General features: G+C 45.5%; 1 protein-coding gene across 7 annotated transcripts in view; it reads left to right on the forward strand.

Annotated features, from left to right (window-relative positions):
- STX8 (syntaxin 8) overlaps window positions 1-23,479 on the forward strand; it is a 115,658-nt gene that overhangs the window by 85,343 nt on the left and 6,836 nt on the right. Inside the window, exon 8 of one of the 7 annotated variants that reach the window (XM_074889540.1) lies at window positions 18,018-18,563. The exons of 3 other annotated variants lie outside the window; for them this stretch is intronic. In XM_074889540.1, the coding sequence (XP_074745641.1) occupies window positions 18,018-18,082 (65 nt within the window). In that variant the 3' untranslated portion in view covers window positions 18,083-18,563. 3 more of the 7 variants (XM_074889538.1, XM_074889537.1, XM_074889535.1) reach the window with 3 other exon arrangements.

Below are 23,479 nucleotides of genomic sequence, written 5' to 3' on the forward strand. Positions count from 1 at the left end.
CTTGCCTCTAATTTGCTGCAGTAGCCTTTTGCAGGAGGTGCTGTAGGCTTGCAAATCACCCTTAATTGTTGTCCCTGGGTCGTTGTCTGCCTGATAATTTAATTGCGTTTATCACTGTGGTTCCTGGAGATGAGCTAAGAAGGGAGCAGCGCGAGGTGTCCCATGCGCTCGCCTTCTCAGCCCTCCGTGCAAGACTCCTCTAGAAACATTTTCCCCTTGATGCTTTCTTTTGTCAGAAGCCTGAAAGAGTACGCTTATTTTAAACATCTTTCTGCTTCCATAGATGGACAGTTTTATACGATACAGACAGTGCCTGCTGTGATTTTTATGGCCTATAGTTTTCTGAGCAAATGGTTTTGCTCACAAGTTGGCTGGGCTAAAATGACCTTCTCTTGTTCATTAACTGTCTGTTGAAAAATATGCATGCGCTGGTAGTTATAGAGCCTTGATTGGGGTTATTTTAGGTGGTGCGGGGAGGTCTGTTCCTTTCCTTCCCTCCTCATTATCAAGCAGAAGCGACTGCTTAGGGCCTGGTTTATTTACCTAATAAACTGCCTCTTGTATCGTCTAGGAAATGCTCACATTTTTCAGCCAAGAAATCCTAGTAACAGGCAAACAGAGGTCTAGCAGTCAGGTCTGGAGAAACAACAAAATGAAGGTCAGCTAATATTGCTGTTATTCTCTTTCCCGGTGGCCATGACAGCAGGGGTGGTTTATTTGAAGATCCCAGACTCGGAGTCATTGCTTGCATTGTTGGTCCCCCGAGCATTGGAGGCTGTGCCAACACTTCGGGATATTAATGTATTCTACAGATCAGTGAATGAAGAATTCCTCCGCACTCCTTTCTTCAAAAAAAAAAAAAAGAAAAAAAAAAAATCCTCTCCTCTCCCCTTCCCCCCTTTTCCCTGCACTTTGTTTGCAGTGGCTTTGTCTGCGGGATGTTGCTGGGCATTTCTAATGAGAAGGGGAAGAATTGCAGCGATGGGGGCCGGGGCGGTGGGCACCGGTTCCCCACTTCAGCACCACCGGTGAAGATGTCACAAGGCACTCAGGTGCGTTGCAACTCTGACACTGGCAGGGTTTGGGCATGCAAATATCCAAGGAGGGGGAAGAAAAACGCTCATTTTGGACACGTAAAGCTCACTGATTTGCTTCCTCCAAGGAGAAAATCCTACCCCGTCACCCCCCGCGCAGGACGCAATGCCTCAGTGCTTCTTTAGTATTCATCCCAGCTCCGTGGCCGCAGCCATCTCCCAGCCCACCCCGAGCAGCTGCTCAAAGGGACAAAATTAAAGCAATTCCTGCTCCCGGTGACTTACTGCCAGGGAATAATTGGGTTCTGTTTGGGAGGAACATAGAGCAACCCAGCCCCAACGATGGAAAAAGTACGGGGGAGCAGGGGCTCGGTGGGACGGATCTGTGGAGACTTTTGCGGGGTTCAGTGGGAATAAAAGCTGGTTTTATGAAGAGACAATTATCTAATAAGAATGCAACGGATCAGGGAAAGGCGTCTGAGCAGATTTTTTTATATATTCTTGTTCCATAGCAGGAATTGTACTTAGATATTTTTTTAATATATTCTTTGATCCCTCATGGAAATGTTAATGAGACAAAAACTGCTAAAGAGCTCTCCAGACACTGCCCTGCTTTGGAGAAGGGTGGACTGAAACGCAGACCCTCTGGAGGGCTTCTGACACACAAGCAGTCCCTTTGTTTCCTCCTCTGTAACCCAGAGACATGTCTAAAATTGGAGGGAAGATGAGAGGAGGCTGAAGAGGCTGGGCTGAAGGCACAGCATTCCCCATTTACAAGAGAAAAATCGTCGACCGGCTATTAAGGCCATGGTTTGACAGGCAGTGCACTGCTGCGTTTGAAGTCCAGACTGAAGGTACTCCGAGGATGTAAGTGGGATGCTTTTAGGCTGTCTTTCACTTCGACTTAATTAAGAAACTCGGGGGCTTTGTCTCGAGGGGGCCCGTTAACGTGTGAAGCTCCGGCCCCCTGCGAAGAGGGGCCGGGGCAGGAGGGGGTACACACATGCACGCCGCTTTTGTGCCGTGTTGCCAAACTGAAGACAGTAGCAAGTGCGAGCCGGGCATTGCCGGAGGTCATCCCTTGTGTGCAGCAGTGAACCCACCTCCCACCGCAGAAAGCCTTTCTGAGAGACCCAGAGCCAACCAACCTTCCTACGCTGCCTGTATGGGGAAACAAAAATAATTCGTGGGGGGTAGGAAGGGTTTTGTACGTGTGCCACAGCATCCTTCATCAGTCCTAATAGGGGGTCAGAGGCTACACCAAAAAAGGGCAAATGCTAGTTCTTAAGTAGCTGATGCCTGTGTGTAGATTTACACCAGGAGGAATATCAGCTTTGAAATTTCATGGGTTGGCCAGATGATTAGCTGTTGGAGGGATGACTTGAGCATGGGTGATGCTAATGGCCTTGGAAATCACCTAAAAGAATTGAACCTACCCAAAATAACAGGCTTGTTTTCAAGTTTGTGGTATAGCAAACGTGCCTGCCGTTGCCATCAGCACCCTGTTTGCCCAGAGTGGTTGCAAGTAAATGCCACAGTCCTTTGTAGTGTTCATCATCTTCAGATCTCTTGATCATGATGGTCACCACTGATTTGATTTCCTTTTAGCTGACAGCCGGAGAGAAGACTTTAATGCTAGCACAGACAGACAGGAGCAGTGAGCAGGCCAGAGTTAGGCCAGGCTCTCCGCACCGACAGAGTCAGCTGCTAAGGTTCAAAAATGAGGAGCAAAATACGCTCACCTGAGGAGGAAAACACAGGACTACTAAAGTTAAGTTTTTTGTAGTCTTTGCACTTTTGCAGAGCTTAAGAAGTGTCTAGTGAAGTGTTTCTTCCACTCGAGTTCAAGGTGTGTCTCCAAGCCTCGTGGTTAATTGGGGCTATGTGATCTACAGCCATCAACTCCCTTTGCTCCCAGCCCAGTGGCCAAGTACTCTTGGTGCAGCAGCTGGAGGTGGCCTTTGGTGTGTGTCTGGAGAAGCCTCGTGTCTCTGGATCCAAACTGAAACACTTGGTCTTCATTATGTTGCTCTGTTACTTTTTTGAGAGACTGCGAATTAACCCAAGGAGAAGTCTTGGTACCAGTTTGGGATGGGCGAGGGAGATGGTTGGGCTGCCTGGAGATACGGAGCCCAGACAGCAGTTTGTGATGGATGTTGAGACCAAGAAACTTTTTACGCGCGTTGGAGAGCACCCAGTGTAGCCTGTCGGGGCTTGGCAGAGGTAGTTGGGGATGACGACTTGCCAGCTGTGATTTGGGGGTGGTATGTGAGTCAGAGTACAGTGGGGATGGCGTTCACCCATCAGTAATTTCTGTAAGCTTGTTTTAATTTCTCAGCTGAGGAATTCCAGAATGGTGGCTGTAATTCAGATGTGATACACATCCTGTGAAGTGGTTCCCTCCGTGGAGGTGATAACTGCTTTCTCTTGCCCCCTCCCCTGTGCACCAACACAGGCAGGAGCAGAGTGAATCTGTAGATTATACTGGTATTAGGACGTCTGCCACTCTGCTTTGTCACTTGCTTCTGGTTACCCATGAGAAAAGACGAGTATTTTATACAACACAATGCCATATCGTGAGGGTTAGATTTTGAACATAATAGACATATTTGCATAACTTTCTCGAATCTACCAAATTCGAGGAATTTGGAAAGTATAAGCTCTCCAGAACCGAAAAGATTCCCAGCTTTATTGCTTCTCCCTGCGCTTGGTGATTTTATTTAGCACTGTAAGATTTCCAGCTCCTGCAGGGTTGGGTGGTTTTTCACTACTGCGTGGTTTATGAAGTCTTTGGGGATCCCAGCAGACAATGTTTTGTATTTAGCTCTAGAGCATTAGCAAGGCGACAGTACTGCTAAAATGTTTCGGAAAAGCACCTTATTAGAGCCAAAGTGACTCATTCCTGCTAGAGAAGCAGCAAATGTTTTTCTGGCATTTAAATAAAATGCAAAAATATTAATTTCGCACCTTGATATTGAATTAAAGACTCAAAAGTGAGGGAAAAAAGCCCAATGTTTAGGCCTTCTACAAAAACACTAGCAGTGCCAAATGATTCATACTGAGTGTTTTACAGCATGCTTTCAGGGGGAACGCAGCATTATAAACAGTAACATTTCCAATTTCCTGAGATGAGACGATTTGATTTCTTCTTGTGAATTTTGCAGTCTGTGCTTTCTGATTCAGAAACACTGTATTTGGAGGGGTGTTTTGACAAGATACTCAAATACCTTGGGAGCTGGGTAAATGTTTCCTTAAAGTTGATCTCCAGTTTTTGTTAGAACTTCAGGTTTGGATGGGAGACGAGGTGGAGAAGTGGATTTTCAGAACTTCATCTTGCACCTCAGCCGTTTGCTGAAATTAAAATTCTTTCACTTCTGCACGTCTTTCCCGGTGTTGCTGCTTCTGCTTTACTGGTTACTTTGCTAATAACCACATTATTAATATTTCCGTTGGATGCACGGCTACTTTGCCGTGTCCTCTATGCTGCTTCCTACGTAATCGAGTGTTTAATGCTTGTTTACCATCACCTTTGGTATTTCAAAGATGCTCATTGCTTTGGTAGCTGAATGCAATTATGTAGATGAATGCAGAATAAGTTTTGTTCTCCTGTGTACTTTGCTGTCTGCATTTAAGCATTCATATCATATTTGTGCGTGCATATTAGTGGTTAATGGTCTATGAGAGAAACTTTCTTGAAAATGAATATCTTGAGTTTAGATCAGTCAGCCTTGCCCACTGATGAAAAGCTGTTCCTGTGCTGGGATCCTCCACTGGGACTTCTCTGCGACGGGATTTGCTCCAGCCCAGACTGTATCCATGGAGCTACTCTGAAGGCTGTGGTGTAGTCCATGCAGGAGGAGAGTCATGCTTTAGGTCTTTAAATTCTGCTTGAAATAAAGAGTTGGTGAATTTGGAGGCTTGCTCTGTTGCATGCCCTGTTGAGATAAGGAAGGTTGAATTCTGGTACTTTGTAACTGCATGAAATTCTGAATTTTCTCTTGGGATGTCCAGGTGGCTTGCTCCCACTGCAAAGATGCATTTGGCTTTGGCTGCCAGAGGAACCAACCTCTAGAGATCATCTTCCAAGGAAGCAAGAGACAAAATGATTTTCATTTGCTGCTGTGTAAAAGAGAAGGTCAAGGGGTGCTGATGGCCTTTTGGTGGTCATCTTTTGTCTTGCTAATTCTGGCAATAAGTAGGTGGTTAAGTCATCAAAGGGCTTGGAATTGGGGAGTATTTAGGTGTTAAATGGCTTATTAAGCTGAGCTGGTTGTAGCCTGACTGATGTGGTAGCGCCCAAAGGAGGTGCGGTGTGTCCGTAGGTGGGCATTCAGGTATTTTTATGGGTTATGACTGAACAAGTTTTACAACGTACAAGCTCCAGTCGTCTGCTTCCTTGCTTAATTTGGCAAGGTTCGCAGGAGAATCGAGCGTGAGGTAAGGGGTAGTTTTGGCTCCGTTCTGCTCAGTGGCTGGTTTTAGTGGTGGTCTAGCTCACCTGAGACACCAAGCTGGCTCCATAACTCTGAGATAGTGGGGAGGACCCCTGTCTCCTTTTAAAGCCTTCATTCAGCATTAGTCAAGAAAGAAATGGGGTGTCAGGAAGACAGGAAATGTGTTATTTCTAGGCAGGCTTCCCATCTTTGTGGACTCGTGTGGCTGGTTCTGCCTTCCCTGTAGGGTTTGTGCTCTTCTGCCAAGGTTCTTGGAAGGTGAGTGCTAAAAAAGACCTCGTGGCCGTGAGGGATGAAGGGAGGAACTGGGAGTAACAGTGGAGAGATTGCTGTGAGGAATTGCTCTCCTTTGCTGCCAGGCCAGCGCTGGCCCCATCCTGCCGTGGTTGACCTGTCTTAGTAGCTCCTTACCATATATATTGTCCTTTGTGGAACAGGGCAGTGCTGTTGTCCCCATCTGAGTGCCTGTGGCTTGGCTGTGTTCGGGTCCTCTGTGCCCGCCTGGAGCATCATCACTGTCAGCCTGTTCTCGAACCATCTGACTTTGAGGTGCTGGAGGAATTGGAGTTAAGCTGTCAGATTTCAGGGACCTGATCCAGAACTTGCCATGCTTTGCTGAGATGAGCTGTGAATACCTGTGAGGTAACCTGTCTGTCCTTCCCAGACTGCTCTGCAGAAGCGGCTGCTTGGGTGTTTCTTCTCAGTTTGCTGACACAGCCGCAGGCACGTTCTCTTAATGCCACCCGAGGTCAAGGTGTGGATGCAGCAGGCAAGAGCAGCCCCTTGTCTCTGCTGTGCTTGTCACATGAAGAGTCTGAGCTCAAAAAAACCCCCTTGGCTGTTGCTTGTAGCCCTCTGTGTGGAGTGGCAGCAGGTCCGGGCAGGGGGATCCTGCAGGTTGGGAGCGTGGGGATAACTGGGGAAGCCGTTCCTTGGGGACCTGGAGTTTATCGACCCTCTGCTGCTGCAGGTGGGCAGGCACCACTGATGCATTAACAGTCGTAGTTTAGCCACAGATGTGTGGACGTGGCTGATTCTCAGGCCTGCCTACTTAGTAGAGCCTGCTGGTGGGCTCCTTTCCGTGTTACTTTGCCGAGATGACTTCAGCTGTGATGGAATGCGTCTTAGTCACCTCATCTGATGGCTTGGTAAACCCAGTGTTTTTCAGGGTGCCCCCATCACCGCTGTTAGATCCTTATACTTTCCTTCTTCATAGCTATCATGCCTCTCACAGCTTTCTGAGAAGATTAGCCCTTCTCATCAGGTTGATCATCTGGTTTTCTGCAGTTTATCATGGCCTCCTTTGAGATACCAGGGCATGAAATAGTCTCTTGTGGTGGAGTTTCCTTTGATCAAACTAGACTGCACTTCAGTAGTCCTCAACTGTCTAACTTCTTGCATAAGAGACTTTCTCTGAGAGATATTTTTAAAGACATCTCTTTGATAAAAATACCTCAGGTAGGAGGGAGAACTCACAGCACACTCTCACCTTCTCCATCGTGATGGGGTTACGCCCTTTACTTTATATAGATCAAGAAAATAGGGAATTTGTAATTCTTTAGATAATGGAGGGTTGGTGAATAATGCTGTATAGACTTGTGTTAAACTAGAAGCCTTTTAAAAAGAAAATTATTATAAATCCATGTCTGAAGCCTCCGTGGAACAGCCTCTCTCACAGCCTGCCGCTACCAGCAGTGTTCCTCACAAAATGTCATTAGTGGGGTAAAAATAATGATTGCTGCCTGTTTACCCAATACTCTGGGCAATTAATTTCCCAGCCTCAGTCCGTGCACTCTGGCAGATCATGGTGAAGTACCCAGATAGGCATCACTCATCTACCACGAGGGCAAACGGACCCTAATTGGGGAACTCGTCGTCTTAACTCGCTCCTGCAGCTTCCTCCAGAAGGCACGAGGCCGTTTCCCATTGCTGTTACAGCAGCTGGCTCTCTTGCCACAAATCTGGGGTTTTTTTTCCTCTTTTGGATTGCGAAAGCTGCTACGTTGGATTTATTAAATGCACATGACAGATAACTGCTGCTCTCTGTCTTCTTTGCAGACACCCCTCTGCAGTCCCTGGGTGCTGCTGTTGGCAGTGCTGCACACATACACCCCCAGAGCAACGACGTTCCGTTTTTTTAACGCTTATGTCAATGGTGGTGCTGGTAGCATCGTGGCTTCAGAAATGCTGATGCTTCTCTGAAATAAAGAGTCATCTTAGTGGTGAACTGCCGCGTTGCTAAACGCTGCTACAACTTTTTCCCTTGTAAAATTTTAAACATAATCTTCCTTTTTTAGGGGAAAGCTAAATGAAAGTTCATTGGGAAAAGAATATTTAATGCTGCCAGAGAAGGTTCTTGATTGCGGTTGATCCTGAAACTGGTAATGAATGTGCGCTATCAGGGCCTGGGGATTTGGAGTATGAATTTCCCAGGGTCTAATCATCTCATAAGGCTGCTGAGTGTGACTCCTTCCCCGGTAATCTACTTAACTCAGTAATTTACTCCTCCTTTTACTTTGCCAGGAGAATGAATCTCACAGGTTGTTTGCATGACAAGTAGCTGGGGATTGTCTGAGTCTTTGAAGAAGATGCTGGGAGTTAATTGTAGCAGCTTGAGTTAATGGTTTCCCATGTTCACTGGCAGGCTGGGTGAGGAGTGGAGCTGGAGAACGGCTTTTATGGGGAGTACTATTCTAGGCTGCACCATGTGTTTTGATAGCTAAAATGCTAAAAAAAAAAAAGTGTTTTGCCTTCCAAAGGATGTTTTTCTCCACCAAAACTAATGTTGAGGGAAAATTATGTTTGGTAGTTCTAGGATTATTGGATTTGCAGATAGAAACTGCTGAGCTAATGGCAGCTACTGACTGATGACCAAAGCAGCTAACTGGGAGACGTTTCTTGGCAGCTGATCATACTAAAAATCTCCCCTCAAAGCCGTTAAAATCACAGTGGACAATGTTTAAATAAAAAAAAAAAAAAGTTCCTAGCAAGCAAAAGCTAATCACTGCATCCACATCTTCTTTTTAAAAGCAACTAAGGATGCTCCATCAGAAGTGTTGACTTCTAAATTTTATTAGGATCCCCTCAGATGAGACCTTCATTGTGCTAAAAATAAAAGGATAAGCATCCCTTCGTCTCTGTTCTTAATTTGCCTCCTCCTAAAGCCAATGCTGCGAATAAAATTCCTGCTTCAAGATAGGCTCCATGATATGTGGTCAGCTTGTGCAAGCTTGCACCTGGAACAGAGGAGACAGAAAGAGAGACTGTGTAGGAGCAAAGGGATGGGAAGCTCTGGATAAACTGTACGGGTTTTATTTAAATTACTGTCATGTTCTGTGGCTTGCTTGAAATCAAATACTGCCAAGCATCTTACTGTAGTCCCAGTGGTTTGCACCCAATATGCATTACATTAACCATTCGCAGATGACCGTATTTCTGCCATAATGCTGTGTGTGCAGTCTGAAGCTTTTGGAGTGATTGAGGCAGGATTTGATGAAACCTTAAAAAAATTAAAATTCTCTTTTAGAGTTGTTCATGCATGGCTCTACCTGGTGACACTATGCAGGAGTTGCAGTGTAGGAAATTTCCCTTCGTTGGCTGAGAGGGGAGATCATCTCAGAGAGCTTCACACACGTGCAGAGCAGCAAGCACTTCTACATCAGCATCTGTCTCCTTAAGCCACACTCTAGTCACAGAATCACAGAGTCATTCAGGTTGGAAAAGCCCCTTGGGATCATCGAGTCCAACCATCAGCTCGACTCTACAAAGTTCTCCCCTACACCCTATCCCCCCACTCTCCAACTCAGGGCTGCCACAAAGGTCAGTGTAGATGTTGAGGTTCAGCCCCCTCTTCTTAACACTGAGCTAGCTTGGTTTTTCTGGTTCCAACCTATTTTTAATTTGTTGCTTCTGTTCTTGTGCTGGACAATTGATAGACAATCCTTATAGTTGAACTCGGACCCCGGTTAGAGTAGCCTCGCTTCTGACCGCTGTCCTCGGGCTCCTTAGAAGTAGCTGTGGACCACAGGTGGGAAATCCCTCTCGAGTTCTCCAGCTGAAGGTGGTCTGATCCTCTACACAGATTTCACAGGTCTTCAGGGCTTTGCCTCCCGTTCCCAGCCTGAATGGCTGCACCCACGTGGAGTCCATCTGACCACAGATGGACACTGCCCAGGCTGCAGGGTCAGCCGCTGCCTATCATCTGTTTGCAGGAGCAGGGCCAGGAGAGCGAACGGCCTCTCCCTGATGTCCTGTGCCTAGATAAGTCCAGCTTTTGTTAGCATAGCACCAAGGTGATTTGTGTTTTTTATGGAAAAAGATAAACATGAAAAATAATTTATCTAATCTTTGTATAAGCTGGATGAAAAGAAGAATAAAATGTATGTTGCAATTGTAAAAGTGCATTGAAAAGCCTATTTGTTTTCTGACTCAGAAAGACGTAGTTGGCTTGAAAATGTAATTTTAGCAGAATTGTACGACTTGGTTTGAGTTAATGTTTTGCAGGCAGCAAATCCTCAAAACAGTGCAAAATCTGGGGGATAAATGGGGATCTTCCCGATCATCTATACAAAGCCAGAGACCACATGTACTCGGACTGAAGCTTTCATACCTAACATTTTCTTCTGCACTGCAGAGACCGCTTTTCATTCCTTTTAAACCCATCTTTGGATCTAAGAGAAGAAGGTGGGGACTGCCTGCGCTTGAAGTGAGCAGAACTTTCCTGCGGGACTTGCTGATCCATGGCATCAACAAAGCCACAATTCGCAGGGTCTAGTGGTCAGCTCAAGCAAACGCCGTCTCCTCAGTACTCCCGGGCGTGGATCTGGGTTTGGGCACCGCTGCCGAATTGCCAAAGGACACCCAGATACTCTTTTGCTCTTTATAGCCCACCTACTGTTGGACACATTTCTCTTTCCCGTGTCTGGTATTGTGAAGGAGTGCGTGTTGCCGGAGTGGGGAACACGGGATGCTTTGCAAAACATTGCCTTTATTCTGTCAACCAAGTGACTGCCACTTTCTTAATTGTGGATTCTTTTAGTTAATTAGAAATGTTTGGAAACGCCTCGCACCTCAGCAGGGTTCAGTTCTGCGGGGTGCCAAGTGCTTTGTTCTTCATCCAGCAAAGCCCTTAAGCATGTCTTTAAGAACACTTTACAGGCTGAAATAAGCTCATTGATTTCAGGGCACTGAAGGATTGAGCCAATACCAAATTTCTTCCAATGATCCTGACTCAAATAGTAACATCCAGGAAAGTGTTTCTTGAATGTTAATGCTACCTTAAACAGCAATATCTCAGGCTTCACAATTTGAACTGGTCAGAGAAATATAACAAAGACTGAAACAGCATGTTTGGGGGGGAGTTTCTTCTGGGTAATAGAGGAAAATTCATGGTTTAAGGTGATTTTCCCCCTCTCCCCCCCTTTTTTCCTTCTACTTTTGTAGTAGCAGAGGTTAGCTTTAACTATGGTCATCTTCAGTGGGCTTTTAATAAATTAAGAGGAAACTGAAACAGTTTGGAAAAGTATAGAATAAGCAAATACTCCAGAGAGACTTTTAGTGGCAACATGATTAATAAGGGACACTCCTGGTAATACTATCAAAACAGAGCTATTGCAAAAGCATATGGAGCGTCGTCCCTCTTTCGGGGCAGGAGCAGGATTCAGACAAATGATCCAGGGCGATTTATATGCCTCTTTGCCATGTGGGCTTTTTCTCCCCCTGAAAGTGTGAGGGGAATAAGATCTGTAGATTCAACTGTAGGATTAGATTTAAGGAAAAAAATATTTAATAAATCAGGCAACTTCTTTTTGCTCCCAAGTATTTTTATCCTTGTTTGTTTGATAACAGGCTACATTCCTTACACAGACCTTTTTTTTCTTCATTTTATTTTTTTTTTTCTCTGTGTCAACCCCCGCATGTGTCTAGTAATAACCTTAAGGAGCTGAAAAAAGGAAACATTCTCCAACAGGAGAATATGATGCAAAATATATGAAGATGGATTTCCAAAACATCCTGCCTTCTGCAGGTTCTCCCAGCGCTCCTCTGCTTTTGCTGCCTTTCTCCATCACGAGCAAAAGCCTCCTCTGGCGAGTGAGTACGCAGAGAGGTTGCTTGTAGCTGTGACACACACTGTGTTCACAGAATCACAGAATCGTCTAGGTTGGAAAAGACCTTGAAGCTCCTCCAGTCCAACCATTGACCTAACACTGACAGTTCCCAACTCCACCAGATCCCTCAGCGCTAAGTCAACCTGACTCTTAAACCCCTCCAGGGATGGGGACTCCCCCCCTGCCCTGGGCAGCCCATTCCAACGCCCAACAACCCGTTCTGTAAAGAAATGCTTCCTAACATCTAGTCTAAACCTTCCCTGGCTCAACTTGAGGCCATTACCTCTCGTCCTGTCACTTGTTACTTGATTAAAGAGGCTCATCCCCCCTCTCTGCACCCTCCTTTCAGGGAGCTGTAGAGGGCCATGAGGTCTCTCCTCAGCCTCCTCTTCTCCCCTGGGTGCAGCCTGCTCAGCCCTGCAGTGCTCATGACACCCAGGCTGGTTTTCCCCCCGTGCACTTTGTTCTGAGAGCAATTATTTCCTTATTTCCTTTGAAGACGTTTACTGTGCAGCTGCTGTGGCAGCTTGTAGCCGTCATGTGGGAAGGCAAAAGGAGAGAACTGGAATTAAGAGCTTATAAACTTCTCAAGTTTTAGGAAGGTACTGAGATGAAATGATATTGTTGGTTTTCCTCCTCCTTTCTCCCTTTTTTTTTTTTTTTTTTAAATACAGAATGAGAGTGGACCTCTTGTACTGCATGTGTATAAATTGTACAGGTTTGGCTCTGCTCAAGTCAGAAGTTAAAAAGTAAAATAAAATAAAATAGCCGTCCTGACACTTGAGACAATGCAGTCTTCCAAAACCAAAATAGTTTTGTGTAGTACACCAGCATATAGGAGTCAGAGATCTGTGTGTGGGCTTTAAGAGATGCCTTGCCTTCTTTTTTTGGAGAAGAAACTTCTGTTAACATCTAAATGATTTCAAGAATTCAACAAGGATTGAATTCCCTACTTCATCGGCCTGAGACTTGCGCATTGCTACTGAACTATGTTATTTTATCAGCCTCCTGCTCTTCAGACTACATTTTCCAAAAACTTTTAAAAGTGATTATGCAAGTCAAACCTAATTTCTTATCACAGTTCTGTATTTATTGGCTCAGTTGTTTGTGAGGGATTGTTTCACCCACCCTGTTTCCCTTGGCATTTTTAGAAGGTTCTTATAGTTGTTAGCAGCTGTAAATGGTATTAATAAGTATTTGGTTGCTGGTTTCTGCAGTTTTGTATGCTGATTAGGTTGGATTGCCAAAGGTTGAGCAAGTTTCTAAAAGAAGGATTGTTCTTTGAATTGTGAAAACACTGTTCTCAACAAAAAAGCTATATCTGTGTCAAGAATTTTACATGCAGGCTGATACAATTCTGCAGAAACTAGGGTGAAACACTTTATTTGTCCTGATTGGTATTGACTTTAAAATCAATGAAGTATCATCTAAGCATCTTGTTACACGTTAAAAGAACCAGACTGAAAGATGTCAAGGTTTTTCTCCTTTTTCTCAGCGTTGTATTTGAGATGGTAAGCAGTTGCCCACTTCAGTGTCACCTTTTTGGGTTGTCCGTACTGTGCCATTCTTCCTGAAGTAGTTTTAGTGGATTAGTAAATACCTTTCTCAGAGTAGCACTACCTATTTGTGAGAACAAGCAGATCTTCTGATTTGGTTTCATCCGTGAAGAATGCAGTGTGTGTGCTCCCTTAAAGGTTTTCAAGACTCAAGTTGAGTGGCCTGAGCCACCTGGTCTGAGTCTGGTCTTAGAATTGTAGAATATCTCACGTTGGAAGGGACCCATAAGGATCATCGAGTCCAGCTCCCTAACTTGACCCTGCTTGGAGCAGTAAGTTGCACTAGAACCTGCTGGGGTCCCTTTCAGCCTGATGACTCCAGTTGTCTGTCTTCAGAGCCAGAACAGCATCTCCTTGCTGTGGTCACCAGATCTTGCTGTTGGAGTACTAGATTCACCCATGTTCATGGGATAAGTCAACCAAAAATAAGTGCAGTTTCCTTACACAGACTCTCCTGTTTGAGACCTGCTGCAGGTGGAGAAGGGCTCAGTGAAGTGTGATTTATCCAAGAAAGAGAAGCTGCTGCTAAGCAAAGCCCGTTGCTAACTGTATCCCGTGGAGCGGAGAGCTTACTGTCCGTGTGACAGCACTTGGCAGGTAATGCGACTATCCAGCCACAAGCATGATCAAAACCGAGTTTGCCAACAGACAAAGTTAGCTTCACTTCCCTCTGGGACTTCAAAAGTAGAAAAATAATCATCTCCCATCTTTATTAGGCTTGTGTTCAAGTGAAAGCTACAGCTTGTATTTTATCCAATACATGGGGCATCAGCCTGTGGCTGGTGAGCTGCATGTAGTTTGTGGAGTGACTCGAGGGCAATTGCTGTAGCAGAGTTATGATGTGACCAGCAGATTTGTTCAGTGAGGTCAGATTTCCCAACAGACTCCCTTAATGTGGAAAGAAGTATTCGTGCCAGGGCCGACACCGCTGGGTTGGCTTGGGAGCCACTTGGTCACCTTGTCCAGCCAAAGCCCCTACCAGACAGATGGATGCTTGGGAAACCCTTCTCATCATCCACTGCTGGACTGTGGAGCCAGCACCGGGGCTCTGAGTGATGTCCCTTCGGGCTCTTGAATACATGAAGACATTGATGTTTAAGGCTGAGGAAGGCTGGTTGTGTCCTGCATTTACCTGATCTTAGTTCTTGAACGTGATTGCACGTTTTTACTGGAGAAGCTCCTCAACTCAGCTAAGAACATTAATGATAAAATCCTGGCTTATGCAGTAGCCTCCTCGTCGTGTACGAGCTATTCTCCAAGGTCTGTAGCAGATGGAGAGAGACATAATGAGCGAAGCAGTGGGGAGAACAGTTCAGACTGTAAGTCCATATAGACTGGAGAAACAAAAGTAGCGTTAGATGTGTGTAACTAGTTCAGACATAGTATGTAATTAATCTTCATCTGTGGCTTTTAAAATCAGCAACAGACAGATTATCCCAGATTTGAAACCCGTGTTTGTTCGGATATAATGGATATGTAGACAATTTTTTCTGAACTTCACCCCACCAAGCATCGTCTTCCAGGTAGGTTTATGTCAAGTGAATTGACTGGAGCGGCGCTGCACAGTGTGGCTCTAACCATCACAACAGCCCTGTGTTACAGGGTCCTCCCAGTAGTGTCATGTTTAAAGTTGCCAGTCATTTAGTTCTTGACTGTTTTGTGCCCATTTTTAATTTTTAAAAAGAAAAAAAAAAACCTTGCTGCTTTTGAGCTGGAGTTTCTCATACTTAAGTCTGTGTAAAGATGATTTATGGTGCTAGTAGGGGCTCCACTGGAAATGCAAGATCTATTATGAAGTGGATTGAACAGCCCATGCTGAAATGTTTATTGCCGTCTTCAAAATAGAATACATCAGGGTTGATGGTGCCTGTCCAGGAAAGAGAGAGAGTGGAGTGGAGTGGGGCTAGTGGGGTATTTTTAGTATTCCAATAAAAGACAAGGCTTTTAAAGGAAATCACTTATTGCCATTTTGCAATCAAGAATGCAGGAGTGTTCCAGGGACTGCAAGAAATATGCTTCAAGAATGTCAGAGCCATAAGGAACTAATCATTAAATATTCTCTCGTTTCCACCCCCATTTCTTGCTCTGAGGAAGCCATTTAGAAGCTTTGCAATTTGTATGTAAATCTCAACCCTCCTGACCACGCGGTCAAGTATCCAAGGGACTTAGGAGCCAGCATCCCATTTTCAAAAGTTCTTACAATTCCTGTGCAAGCAGGGCACTTTTTTAAATAGAAGACACATGGACCAGACTTCAAGAACACTTAATCTGACCTTAAATGACTTGGTATGAACACTATATGCTTTTTTTTTCTGCTATAACTTTTTCTCCTTTATCAGTGCCTGGCTAGTGGAGTTCCTTTCGCGGGTTCAGACAGACCAGTAAAACTGTAGTTTTGTTGCTGCAGCTTATTCCACTCATTTGACTGAGCTGTGATTATTTTTATTTCATTTTTTTTCACGTGTAACTTTAGTTGTTGATGTTTTAAACATTTTGGAAGTGTTCTGGCGCTGTAATATATCCATCTAACTAGGGAGTGAGTAATCCCAGCATTTGTTCGAGTGAAAAACAAAGGAAGAGGCAAAAGATAATACTTTCTCAAGTGATTTAAGAGCCCAATGGGACAATTTACTGATGCATCTAAGCAGGGCTAGTGGTTACCTGCTCCCTCTCCCCATGTTCCCGTCTTTTTCCTTGTACTGGCACTGGTGTCCTGGTGAGGCAGTTCAGGGAGCTATAATGGTAGAAAACTGACCCTACCAAAAACAAAGACCGGGGTGTCAGGCTGATGGCAGATGGACGCGGGCAGATGTCCCCTTCTGTGCCAGGCCAGCAGAGCTGTCCTTTCATTTTATTATTTTTTTTTCCCATTTGTTTTTACTGGAGAAAGTAGTGGAGGAACAACAGTCCCCTGCTGAGATCATCTGTCATGTCTTCTGCCTTTTCCCTGCTTGCTGCAGGTACCGGCTCCGGGGTACGCTGCTGCCTGGCCAGACTCTTTCTTTCAGGAAAACAATTTTGAGTTTGCCTGCTGGGCTGCGGCTTCTGCATCCCTTGTAGAGTAGGGGCTGGTGAGTGACGCTGAGCTGGAGGAGGCGCAGGGACCCGCGTGTGAGGAGGAGCAGCAGCCGTCAGGGCACTGCGGGAGGCAGCGAGCGCCCTGTCTCTGGGGTGTGACCCACCTTGGCCCCAGGTTGGTGTCTCCTTGTGCCAGCGCTGCAGCTGGCTGGTGAATCTCGCAACGTTTCTAATGCAATAAGTCTCTAGTGACCTGTGACTTGTGCAGCTGAAGGACCACCTGATGGCAGGTAACCGTTGGGTTTTCTTAGGTCATTTCCTTCTTGCACAGAAAGCTTCACCTGACTCTCCTTCACACTCTCCAGCGCCCGGCTGTTCTCTCCACCACGGTTCATGAAGCCGTGGGCCGTGCCAGATGCTTCTCCTGTTCCTCATTGCTCATCGCCCTCAGTGGCGTGGGGAGGGTAACTTCTGGTAAGCCCTAAGCCCAGTTAAACCTGCGCTTTCTCACCCTTCCCTGCCGATTTTTGCTGCGCTTATGCCAGAACAAAAGGGTTCAGGTGACACTTACGGCTTGGTTGAGCTCACCTGAGGTGAACCTCCTCTGAAAGACAAAGATTTGTAGAACCTTTGTGATCTTGTTTGAGCTTGTTTTGTTTCCTTTCTTCTGGGAAACCTTTAGTGCACATTGAGGTTTTTGAAACTTTCACAAGTCCCGTTCCAAGTTGTAACACAGTTGTTCAGAAATGCAGCACATTGCTTGACTGATCTTGTTTCTTGGCATCGCTTATGTAAGGGAAAGGATGCTAGAGTTTGGAGAAGGGAAAACTGGAAAGTGTGCGTGCTTATTTAATAAAAAAAAAGGGGGGGGGGGGGAGAAAAATAAGCCACATGCAAAAAAATCCAGTAACCATGTCTGCCGATGACCTTTGGGGTTGGAAATAGTTTGATAATAGCAGTGTGGGGACGAGCAAGGAAAGTCTGTGAAGTCACTCTAGAAGAACAAAAGGAAAAAAACATGAGAATATTTCCAGTTTCTGGATTGCTGGGAGCTGGGTGATCTCCTGCTCAACTCTGGACATCTGTGCCTGGTGCTGCCCCAGCACACCCATCAGAAAAGGACATCAGACAGAGATGAGTAGAGGTTGCCAGGTTGGAGTTGAAGAGACAGCATGTAGGAAAACACCAAAAGGTGGCTCTTGAGGAGACATGCAGCCTTAAATTGTCAACTCTGGCTGGGCACGGGTGCAAGGTCCTGCACACATTTACCCCAAAAGACAGCTTGTGCTCTATAGGGGCTTTCTTTTAACCTCCCTTTAGCATTGTTAACAAACTTAGAGAGAAACTGCTGCAGAGTTATTATTGCTCATTAAATACATTTGATCTTTTCTTTGGTATACCAGTGAGTATAAAGGGTCCAGTTAATGTCGGGTTTTTTGGAGTGGGAAGTAACTTGGATAAGCTGTTTTCTCTTACATTTGCTCTTTGTGCAGCGATGAGTCCAGTAAATGATTTTATTATCGAGTATTTTTGCAGAAAGGTATTATTCAGTATGTGTATAAATTGCTTTAAAGCTCTTCGGTTCAGTAATTCTGTCTCAGTGGTACATCGAACCATTTCTCCTAGGTTGTCCTCTGTGAACTACCTTCTGCTATTTAAAGTAGATACAAATTTAGCTCAAAGTGTTCCCTTTACCGCAGACTTCTCTGAAAGTTAAAACTTGTGACAATTTAGTTCTTGCCATGCTCTTGACTTGACTTTATATCCAAACAAATGTCTTGCCTGTCTCTGAGCTTCACTTCTGGTGGATCAGAAGGTAAAATTATTTATATTTCCTGATTTCCTTAGGAAACCTTTCTGTCTCTCAACTGCCCTTCTTCTGGTCTGGTTCTCAGGTCAATGCAAGAGGTTAATGAATTGTGTAGATTTACAGACATACAGTCAAATGTGTATTTATGCAGCATCTTAAGCTGTTGGATTGAAACCTTCCAACCACTGCCAAAGGTAGGAGATTACCTTCACACAGACCAGCTGAGCATCAGAGATGTTGAAACGTGAGCAGCAGTTGAAGGCTGCGACCAAATTCATTTGAGCTGTTCCTCTGACTGTGGCGGTTCATGTGAGGTTGGGTTTGTACAACGTGTATCGCTTTTTGAAAAAAATATGGGATTTCTTTGCAATTGTGCTTGGAAGTAGTTCAATATACTATCTGGCGTGCATTTGTAATTTGAAAAATAGATTAAAAAAGAAGCAAATTGAAGTATAACAATAAAGGATTAAGAGAAACACTTATCTCACTTCCTTTCATTCAGCCGGGCTGCGCATGTGGTTTGGGACCCAAACACTCGGGATTATTTGATTGCTGAAGCAATAAACGTTTTGGATGTAAACTCACTCCGTGCTGCTTCTGGGACTGAATCTGACATTTGTTTTCCGATAGTGGTGGTTTTTATCTTGCTGGTTTTTAGCCACGCTTTGTTTGCCAACAGGTCTTGCTGTCAGTAATGTAAGGTATCTTCATGCCCTGATCAAAGGCTTGTGTTAACAACAAACTCATCCGTGTGCCCAAGAGGGAAGCGTAGCTCCGACCTGACGTGACAGAAAAACACAAAAATACAATTTTTTAATATGAGAAATAAAGTTGACTGAGGAATTAATGTGTATAAACAAAGTCTATACCTTTGTCTCAGATAAATCGTTTCTTCAGATTAGTCTAGCTTTTCATGAATAGCTTCAAATGTGGAATAACTCAGAAGAGGTTTTTCATCTTACATAGGAATGACCTAGGTTTTTCTTTCTTCCAAATAAGGAATTAATAATGCAATAGTTGTTGTTTCCAAAGAGCTCAGCTTTTTTGAGAAGTGTCTTTTTTTTTTCTTCTCTAGACCCAATGAAACACATGGGCGTTTGGAGCCTTTAATAACTGTTCGCAGAGCCTGTTCTTGATTTCTTTGAGAATTGCCAATGATTTTGATGTCAGAGTTGAGAGGTACAACTGTAGTGTTAAATTTCTCAAGTCAGACCAGTTGAAAAGGAAGGTCAAAAGCAATAACGTCCAGGTTCCTCTGGGCGGGCGGGGGCGTAGGATAATGTGCGATCGCAGCGTTTTACACAGACGTATCGCCCAAGAAAAAGTTTGGCTGTCACAAAACTAATAAAGAACAAGCCTCCAGAGAGATGGTTTCAATGATGCAGGTGTAGGAATTGGGGAGTGTATTTACATACAAGCCAGCTTAATAGCGTGGGATTTATGCTAAAGTGGTTCTTAATGCAATACAAATTGAATACCCCGTCTCGCTCGAAACGAGGAAAATGTTAGAAGGAAAGATTTTTTTATAGCTTTTGGGGGAGAAAGTGTTTGGCTTTTTTTAGGGAACATAAAGGACAGCAAGATGGATTTCTTCGGGTGCTTGCCATGTTAAAGTAGTGCTTTAGGTATGTGCGTTGGATTCGGAGCCAGCCTTCCAAGTTGGTTCTCCGCTGCCTTGAAAATCAGGGGTTTGAACAGATTTGGGCAGGGTTTCTGCCATATATCTGGCAACACGGACTTAAAATTAGCTTACTGAAAAAGCAGATAAAGTTTGGGTTTTTTTTAAACTGTGACATTAAAACAAGTCCTTAAAGAAAGCAGCCATGACTCTACAGCCTCTTTCGAAACTCCCATCTTTTCCCTGCTTCTCTCCTACCCTATAAAACAACTATTATGTGTTTATAAGTTAGCACTCCGTGTCACTTATAAAAGAAGACTTATTCATAAACTTCTGGATAGACAGTTCTGTGGGAATATAACTTTCTTGGCATAAAACAAGCCACTTTTTCCAGATAATGTAATGCTATACCAGGCTCTTTAAAGTCATAGCATGCTCTTTATTATTATTTTATAATCTATAAAAGACACCAATGCTGAACCTTCACCGTTACTGAGAATGACACTATGCTCAAATCAGAAAAGACAGGGAAAGCAAAACTCCCGTTCCCAGAAACAGTCACCAACAAGGTGGTGAGGGATGCTCGGGGCTCGTGGCAGGGCTCCTTCCCTCGTGCCTTCTCTCTGCAGACAGTGAGCGCCGGGGCACATCTCATTGTTTGTGTGGGATTCGCCAGCTGCAACTTAGACGTTGTTGAAACGGACTGGATGTAACCTTTCAGCTTTTGAAGTCAGGGCAGATGACTTGGACATGCACACACATGCACATGCCTTAGAAATTTTTTTTTAATCAGGTGAAATCAATATTTACTTCACTGTCCAGAAACCAGCAAGCAGCCAACGCGTGGTTGTGTTTGCTTTCTGAATACGCTCAATATTCGGAAAGAGCACTGAGCCCACAAAGCCGTACAGCTCACCCAGAGAACAGCCGCTTCCCAAATCTCAGGGCTTCCAGCTGACGCAGATTTGGGGATGACAGATGGGGATCACATTGGTCAAGTCCATGTCCAAAAGGCTGTGGCTGCTCCTTGACTGGGAGGGTCTGCCCTGCTGCCAGAGCAGTCTGCTTCAAACCTGAAGGAGAAACCCCGTGAAAACGAGACATCAGCCCTTAGCATATGCTCATATTTAATTATACTATTTATAAGGACCATCCAATACTTTGTGCACTAATTATAGCAGCAGGAACTGGAAGAGATTTCCTTGCTCATTGAGTCCAGACCTCAGCTATCGCAGGCAAATTCACTCTGCACTTGTGTTCATAAACCCTCCTGGCATGCTTTGAAAGCATTTAGGATGTTCTCCCCAGTGATTGGGTATTTCCAGTGGCAGCCCACGCTGGGCTGATGTTCAGAGAGACAGCAGTGGGTGAGCAACTTGATGTGGGTTATCTTCTGTCCTTACTGATGGCCTTGCGGTTGAACAAAGAGTAGTAGAGTGGTCCTGGTGCTCAACTGGAAGATGCCTCCAAGGCAGAAGGACGGATCAGTGTTGCCACTGGAGACCTTTAACGTGACCTGCGAAGCCCTGGGTGCATTAGCCGCTACCCGCTCCTTTCACATCCCTACCTTCAGTGGACGGGGCTGTGCTGGGGTGAGTGTAGGCATCACTCTTCAATGTCAGGGTTGTGGCTGGAGCACGTTGGTGACAACCTGCCTGCTGCACTACTGGCCTGGGGTGCTGGGCAGCCCTGTGAAGCAACATCAAGTGCCGGCTCCTCGCGCATAGGAGTGCCTGGCTGCCAGGGGGCTGACATCGCTTGTGCCGTTAAACAAGGGTATCCTCAGTCCCTGGAATATACCTTGCCAGTGTGCATTTATAAAAATGTAACCAGGATCTTGTTACTGGAGCAGGGGATGCCAAGGAGAAAGGTGCAGCGAGCGGTCTTCTCTGCGGGGGCTTCCCCGCGTGAAGTTGTAACAGGAGACACCTTGTAGGAACCTGCGTGCTCTAACTGATACAACATTAAATCTGAGTGGCCACCACTCCGTGGCTACGGAGCGATTTTAATGGTAAATCAATAGTCTGATAGAAGCAGACCAGAAATCTTTTGACACTTATTCAAGAGGGACTTGTCAAAACACGATGTATTTATGACCAAGTTCCTGGCTGCCTGTTCAAAGGCACTTGAACCCCTGCCAGATCCTAAACACGCTCAGATTCCCAGGAGTTATATTCAGCACAATAAGTGGATATTTCACAGTAAATATTGCCCTGTCAGAAAGCTGGCATAAGCACCCATTTGACAAGCAACAATTGGCCGCTTTGTATGGGTGCTGCGAGGGCTCGTCTCTCCGTCGGCGGCGGGGCTTGTGAGCAGAAATTTCTGCTGGGCTCCAGCCGTCGTTAGCATTAGGAATTAAAAACACTTTAAAGAAAACAGCAGATCGCTGAGTCTCAGCTGCCTCCATCTGAACAGTCAGCAGAAGGAACTGGAAAGTCTCGATGATTAATCACAAACACAAAAGCCGGCTGCTGGCTGACGGTAGGTATCCGCTCTTCTCCGAGGAAACCAATTCATCAGTGTTATTTGTGATTCATAACAGTTATTTGAGGCAAATAGGCTTATTTAGTACATGGCACCCTGTAACTTCATGCAAACGCAAACCAGAAATGTTAATTACTCTCTGTCCTCTCTCAGCTCTGCAGCACGTCCAGGATTTCGGCAGCGCAGCGTAGGCTGTGACACACGGGCAGCGCCTGCAGCGTGGGCTCGGGACCGAGAGGAGAGGGATGCTCTCGAGGGCAGGGATGTGCTGTGTGATGGTCTGCACGCTGCTCGGCGTGAGGTGGCTCTAAGCCACGTCTGGGGTCTCTGCGATGGGAAAACAGCAAAGGTTGGGAAATGAGATGATTTATTGGAGTTGTCATCTATGTGACTGGTGTTTGTCATCACCAAGGGTGGCTGGCAGTGCACCAGAGAGCGTGGACTTTAAGTGGGGTCTAATGAGAACTTACACCCTCGAGTTACACAATCCCGACCGCGCAGGGCTAGTTCCTACCTGGCTGAACAGGCACAAGAGACTAGGAGTCCTCAGCCATCACCTGTATTTACACAGCTCATTAACCCCCTGGAAACTGAGCTATAAACCGGGGCTGGAGAGTTATCTTCTAGATGCCCAAACTCCTTCAGGCAGATTCAGTCCCAGAGGAATTATTTGCATTTCCATGTGAACCCCAGCTGGGAAGCTGTTCACGTAGAAGTAACTTGGGGCTTCTGGGAAGGGTGTCCATGATGAACCCCGAACCAGTGACCCTGAAAGCTGATAAATGCTGGGGAGAGGGATTAGATTTGGGGCTTGGAGAAGGGCTGCCCCAGGTGACCCCAGAAAGGTGGGGTATAGTGTGAACCCCAGATCCTCTGGTCTCACAGCTGGACAGATAGCAGGTGAGGCAGGCTAAAGAGCAATCTTAACCTAGTGATAAATTATGTATATTGTAACCTTTTCTTTCCATCTTCTATCTGAAAATTTGATCTTAGCTGGTTCTTTGGAAGAGGCTTTGCTAGGTTTGGAGTATTGAACCCCCCCTGCTGCCCAGGGAGCGGAGCGTCGGGATGGGGGTGCTGAGCAGAGGCGCAGCTGATCTCGGCAGTCAGGTCCAACCCGGCGAAGCAGCGTGAGTGCCAGCACTCCCGGGAGCAGCGGGGAGGGCCCGTGTCCTGCCAGCCCTGCCCTGAAACGCAGCGAGAGCTGAGAACCTGCCCTCTGCCTTTCTGCACCGCTCCTCCGAGCTGGAGCAGCAGCACTGGCTCAGACTTTAGCAGATGGAGCTTCAAGAGCGTTGCACTTCCTCCAACCTGCCTTAATTAATTGTTCTGTAATTGCACATAGACTTCTGCTTGCACTTTCCACCTCTCCCTGAGAAATGCATTTCAAATTTG

Source organism: Strix uralensis, chromosome 19 (genome assembly GCF_047716275.1).
Source record: "Strix uralensis isolate ZFMK-TIS-50842 chromosome 19, bStrUra1, whole genome shotgun sequence".
Lineage (NCBI taxonomy): Eukaryota > Metazoa > Chordata > Aves > Strigiformes > Strigidae > Strix > Strix uralensis.